The 6,800-nt window shown below is 46.8% G+C and overlaps 1 protein-coding gene across 1 annotated transcript; it reads right to left on the bottom strand.

The window, feature by feature from the left end:
- Positions 1–757: 757 nt before the first annotated feature.
- LOC138010256 (craniofacial development protein 2-like) lies at positions 758–1,780 on the bottom strand. The gene has a single exon (XM_068857190.1). The coding sequence runs from the start codon at positions 1,778–1,780 to the stop codon at positions 758–760; it is 1,023 nt and encodes a 340-aa protein (XP_068713291.1).
- Between the last annotated feature and the right edge of the window lie 5,020 nt (positions 1,781–6,800).

Raw genomic sequence — 6,800 nt, 5'->3', positions numbered from 1 at the left:
GAGAGGGGAATGATGCGAATAAAAAAACCTACCCATCAATCCTTGCGCTCCTGGAAAGAGCTAAGAGTCGGGACTGGACTGTGCTTGAAGCAAATAATAATTGGAATCGATGTTAAACGTTTAATAAGAATTCCCCCTCTTTAATTGTAGAAAAAAAAGTCCTCTCTCTTATTGTGCTGACAACAGCGAATTTCTCCTTGCGGGCAACGGGGTGACGCAGGTTGAAGACACTTCCATCGGTGCGGAACCATATGTACATGCCCTCGTGCAGATCTTCCTTGGCTTCTCGAAGCATCATGCTGAAGAAGATCGCGAAGAGAGTAGGGGCTAGCACACAGCCTTGCTTTACGCCGTTCTCGATGGGGAATGAGTCTAAGAATTCGCCGCTGTGCTTCACCTGTCCCTTCTGGCCTATGTGGAGCTGCTGTAGGATGGCGAGGAAGCGCGGGGGGGCACCAACGCTTGCTCAGGATTTTCCACAAACCGTCTCTGCTGACCTTATCGAACGCCTTCGTGAGGTCTATGAAGGCTGAGTACGGGGCCATATTCTGCTCTCTGCATTTCTCTTGGATCTAACGAAGAACGAAGATCATGTCTGTGATGCCTCGGTTAGCGCGGAATTGGTTCTGTGGGAGAACTTCCTCTGCAATGGCTGGAATGAGTCTATTCAGTAACACGCGGGCTAGGATTTTGCCCACGATGGAGAGCAGGTGACACCTCTGTAGTTTGAACAGTCTGATTTCTCTCCCTTGTTCTTTTACATGGACACTATCACTACGTCACGAAGATCTCCTAGTACTTCTCCCTTCTCCCAGCACAGTGTCAACAGGCTTCTGCTGTTCCCTGTGTCTGCATAGAGCTGTGTTCTTTGAGCCAGCGCTAGCCACCAGTCGTTCTGGATCTTGCGGAGTTGCTTCTGTAGAGTACTGCATGCCTGCCTGTAGCTAGACTTCGCCTCCTGGTTGCCGGGGTTTGACAATACTCTCTGGTGACAGGAGCGCTTATCTTGGAGCAGCTGTTGTATCTCCTCATCATTTTCGTCAAACCAATCCTTGCTCTCTCTGGATGAGAACCCTGCTACTTCGGCTGTTGTCTTTTGCAGCTTGTCTTTCAGGTCTTGCCACATCTTCTCTCGATCTGTCTCTATGTCTTCAGTGGGGGCAAACTTGCTCTCGAGTTCGCTTTGGAACTCCTCCTTCAGCTGGTGGAGGCGGTTCACTTGAAGAGTCTTGATTTGTGGGCTTCTTCTCTTCACTGCAGGCTTGATCGTCAGTCTGATAGTTGCGCGGACTAGTCTGTGATCCGTGTCGCAGTCAGCACTTGGCATGACTCTGGTATGCAACACATCATTCACGTCTTTCTGGCGCACAAGGATATAGTCCAGTAGGTGCCAGTGTTTGGAGCGCGGATGTTTCCATGTTGTTTTGAACCTGGCTTTCTGCTGAAATAAGGTGTTGGTGACGATCAGGGAGTGTTCTGAGCAAAGTTCGAGGAGCAACCGTCCGCTGTCATTACAGTTGCCGATACCGTGTCGCCCGAGTACTCTTGGCCAGATGGAGTGATCTCTGCCTACTCGTGCATTAAAGTCGCCTAAGATGAAGATCTTGTCAGCGTCTTTCGTTCTCTGCAGGAGGGACCTCAGTTCACTGTAGAGGGCTTCCTTCGTCGTGGGGTCTGCCTGTAGTGTTGGGGCATAGACACTGATGATCGTAGCGTACTGATCTCCTCTCAGGGGAAGACGGAGACTTTCCCGCCTGCTGGTGACAGAGTTCTTTATCATGAATCCGACACCGAATAGTCTGAGGTCGTCTTCGGCTTTACCGGACCAGTAGAGAGTGTAGTCTGCACCATGTTCTGTCAGGGACCCTTGCTCAGCGAAGCTACTTCATTAACAGCTGCAATGTCAATGTCCAGTCGAGCCAGCTCTCAGGCAACTAAAGCTGTGCGCCTCTGTGGGCGGTCAGTAGAATCAGAATCCTGCATGGTGCGAACATTCCAACATGCTAGCTTGAGACTTTTTGTCTTCGTTTCACGTTTTCTTCTTTTGTTTCCACCGCTTGATGAGATGCCTGTTGGCCGCAGTTAGCCAACCAGGTGAGGGTGAGACAAGCTTTGTTTGTACCACCTTTTCTAGGCCCGTCTCCTTGTGGAGCAAGCATTACTATCTCTAGAAAAAACTGCTTGGTCGCCCAGAGTGCTGCCGAAAGCTGCTGTTGTCTCAGGTCAGCAGACTAGCGACCCATACATCTGAGCCGCCTACATGCAGAGTTGAGACTGCGACTCCCAGTACCATCTTGTACCTGTCGTTTTCGTCCCTTCTTCGTCGCTGTAGGACTTTCTCCTCTTCCCGCCAGCGCAGAGTAGTTTTAAAGTGGAAGTCAGTGCGCGCCAACTGATCCGACTCTTTAGGCCCTGGATGTCCTTCCACAGTGGCTCAGCAGGCTGAGACGGCCGTGGTGACTGCCAGGCTGTAGGTTTTACATCAGAGTGTCCTTCTCCTAGCTACTGGCTCAAAAATCTTCCCCTGAGGCACAGGAGCAGTAACCTAGGCTGGGGCACGGCTGCTGGATCCTGTATCACCTCTCGAGCCCAGGGCCAACACGCGTACGCGTCCAGTAGTCCAGCAGAGGTTTCCTTCTCCTAGACTGACTGCCAACCAAGGCTAATGTGAGCCCGGTCTGCCCATCGCCCAGTTATACCGCCGGGTACTCGGTCGCATCTGCAGCAGTCTCTGTGAAAACAGGAGGGGCCCCGGGAAGGTGCTGCTACAGACAGGAGCGGAAAGGAGCGGTCATATGCATGATCGACAGCGAGCTGTGGGCACAGCGGCGATCACTTTTCCAGGGATAGGAGAGGCTATATATTACGCGTCACTATCCCAGTTCAGGCAGGACGTCCGGCCCTGACCCTGAACACCCCCCTTCTCCCCCCCCCCCCCCACCCCAAGGGTCTACCCTCCCTCAAAACCCCTTTCCTTTTCGTCTAACGATTTTACTGCTTGTAAAACATATTGAGTTTACAAAATGAGGGGTGGTCCACAGGGGTAGTCCATGGACCAGGTCCACAAAGGTGGTACATGAACCTGGGGTCCATGTTTTGTATACGTCCGCCAAAATTGTTGATATTTTCGTTCGCAGAGGGAATATCGAAAAACAACAAATGAAGATATATCACTCGGTCAGCGCATGCTGAATGATGTGAATAATTATATGGAGTGTTGTAAAACTACCAACCCCAGGAATCCAAAACAAACTGGTCAAGAATAACGTTCCAATGTTTGCCCGAAAATGTCCCGTCGCGTGCATGCAGCCGCAGCGTAACGCAGTGACATGACTTTTCCCGATGCGTTAAAGTGGGACCCCCCGCGCGTAAAGTGTATCTAAAGGCGCCCACAAACGGGGAAACAACATTGTTGCGGAAACATTTTTTCCCGAAATGCTTCATCGGCGTGCAAACGAGGAAGCATTTGTTGGAGAAGAAAAAATGTTTTTGAACAAAATAAGAAACATTTTTTCTTCTGCAACAAATGTTTGTCCTGTTCGTCCTGCGGCCGCAAACGGGGAAACATGTACTTCCGCAACATTGTTTTCTCGTTTGCGAGCGCCTTAAGACTATTTGTGTCTGTGCTGAGGCAAGTCCGCAAATTGATAGAGAAACACTCGATCTTTCTGAAACCAATCGGTTGGCCCAGAATTGTTCAGCAGCGCAAGCCCAAAACTGGAGACAACATCACGTGCGCACGTCTTTGCATACGCGAGTTCTGATCAGAAAAACTCTCCCCAAGACTTTTAGCCTCCAAAAAATTGCCAAGATTTTTGCTTTCTATCAGCATAAAATTACAAGGCTCTTTTCATTGGCAAAATTCAAGTCTGGTTTTGTATTAATTTAATCGCGGGTAAGCTTTTGAACAACTATAAGCCCCGGTGAAGAAATGGGTACGACAACACACCATTGGGTGTATAACCCTGAGGTGAACTAGGCATCTCATTCGCCTCGTGGAACTGCAGCTCAGGCCACTGAGAGCCTCAGTGACTCTTGTTCGACTTTGCATTCATAGAATCCTTTCCCAGTATCCCTGTTCGAAACAATAGGCTGATTTAGCAACAGAACGGGAACGTCAGTGGCGACGTCGCGTGCATCAAAACTACCAATAGAATAGAGAAGAAAAGAGTGGAGTCTATTCTATTCTGAATTCTCATTGGTGTTTATTCTGCGCGCGCCGTCGCCACTGACGTCCCCGTTCTGTTGCTAAATCAGCCTAATGTTGGTCAACAAAACTCCACTGTTCAGCCAGGATATCCTTGTGTTTTCCTCAAAATATAACTTAGGGATACGATAAGCAATTTGTGAGTATTTATTCTTGTTCACGTCTTAATTCGATAATAGCCAACTTAATATCCTATCAATTCGCTATTTTCACAAATTCCATGATACAGTTCATTTTGGGGGTTCTTTGATTTAAAACAATGGATATCCAGTTCACTGAAGCATGATACAGTCGCAAGAGTAAATAACTTGCATTGTTTTTTTATGCAAAGACCCCCCCCCCCCCCCCCGAAAAAAAAACGTATTGCATTATGGGAATAGGAAGTAGTGAATAGATTTATACGAACGCAGCCGCTCATCAAGGGGACTTACCTGTAAGCCGTGTTCACACTCAACGTTAATAGGCCAGTTTCGTATTCTAACGGTTGGACTGGATCTAGCATGAAATGGAGGCTAATGCGGGCAAATTAATTTGCATTTGAAAAGATTTGCCCGCATTAGCCTCTACTTCATGCTAGATCCAGTCCAACCGTGAGAATTCAAAAATGGTCTATTATGATCAGCGAAAGTATAACTCAGGCTATCATACTCCATTCAATTTTACTCAATTATGGTTCTGTTCACATCTGCGAAAATTCCAATACAATAGGGTAACATCGCAGTGTGAGACGAAATGGTGCCGTATCGCGTGGCTGCCACGATCATCATCACCATGCTTGAGGCGAGGAGAGAACCAAGGATAGCTTCTGAGAAGAGAAGATGACAAATTTAAATCTTCGCTCCATAAATTAAAGCGATTAGAAGTTTCGTCTGCTCATGCCACCATGTGTTCGCCATTCTGTTCAATTAAGCACTGTAATTACTTCAAACAACCCCCTTGAAGTTGTTTGAAGTAATTATAATCCAGTTATAGAGCGGTTTTCAAATGAGTGTCGTAAAACCAAAACCAAAGTAATTACTTTGGCCAATCAAAAAGGACGGAGACAATCCAGAAAACCAATGAAAACTCGAAGTAATTACACGTAGCTGACACAAAGCAAAGAAAATGTGCACGCACAAGCCACGATTGGTTTTGGTTTCACTTCTGATTGGTTGAAAAAGTGCGCGAGAACATTGAACCAATCACTGAGTGAAGTAGGTCTAACACAAAAGCAAAGTAATTCGCTAATTACTTTCGACACTCAATTGAAAACCGCTCTAATCAGGGACTGTAAGTAGTTGATGTGAACCCATTTCATATTTAATTCGATTACAATCGAGTCCTAATGTGAACACGGCTTTAGCTTCGGAGTCAACTCTTTCCCGAGTAGATTTGTTTATAGAACGCCTCCCTTGGGAGATTCAGTACACCTGCTTTTGTAAAAGTCAATCAAAACAGAGCTATCTCAGCGTCAAGGGAAATATGATACTTTTAGTGAGAAAAACCTGTTCCTACAAACAAATTTAACCACGCAAAAGGGCTGACTCAAGGAATTAGTGGAGATAGAGATTGCCCTTGTTGTGCTCCTGGCTTAGTTTATTAAGAACCTACGTTTTTCCGGGAAGGGGGGGGGGGAGGGGAGGGGGCGCTAGGGGGGAGGGGAGGAAACGCTGCAAGAAGTAAACGAACGGATGGTCTCGTTGTTTTCAAATGCTAAAAGTGAGATTATGTAGCATTGCGCAAGTTAAGGCCCTGGCATTCTGGCAAACGGCTTCAACATTTCCTTCAACATCTGTTCGATTTTGTTGAACAGCGATGTTGAAAACGTTTGTCCCCTCCCCCCCCCCACCCTTCCTGAGTTCAACAGCACTGACACACGTTGAATCACAGTTGAATCGACGTATAATGAGCTTCAACAACCAATCAAAATTTCTTTTGTTATCGCGAATGTTGAATGAAGTTGAAGCCGTTTAACCCCTGTTTCAACATTTTTGGGTATGCGCTTGCGCACTAAACGGACTCTCAATGACGCATCTATGCCCGTATCCATAGTAACAAACGCGGCTACAGCCTTGGACTAAATACTGGACAGGTATCAAGGGTTAGGCAACCCGTTCTCGCCCTTAAATTCGCGATTATCCTGAATTGTTAATTTGCTTTGAATTCACTATTATCGTGAATAGCCCCTTTCCGAGTTGCTGCATGCCTCAGTTTCAAAGCGAGTCTTGGTGCAGAACCATTCAAATGGAAATGAGTTGCGTGTTCTTATGCAAATCAAACTCATTTCCCTTTCAATAGTTGAGCACCAAGACCCATTTCGAAACCGAGACAAACAGCAACTCGGAAATGGCCCATTTAGAAGACTGAAAGCTTGGTATGGATTATGGGAAATGGTCATACATGTGTGAAACGATAACCCAAGTGTATGGACATAGGACTCGGGAACCTTGGAATGTTGATCATCCCGTCACCTATAACCACTCGACCAACATACCGCTAGCTGCTCGGTGACAATATTTTAAACACGATTTGATAATTCTCTAGTAACACTCAACAACAAACAACGTTAAACACTACAAAACGTCGGTTTCCAAACTTCACGACAAAGCTAATT

Source organism: Montipora foliosa, chromosome 7 (genome assembly GCF_036669935.1).
Source record: "Montipora foliosa isolate CH-2021 chromosome 7, ASM3666993v2, whole genome shotgun sequence".
NCBI lineage: Eukaryota > Metazoa > Cnidaria > Anthozoa > Scleractinia > Acroporidae > Montipora > Montipora foliosa.
The sequence above is the reverse complement of the archived record's forward strand: the minus strand, read 5'-3'. Positions and strand labels throughout refer to the sequence as shown.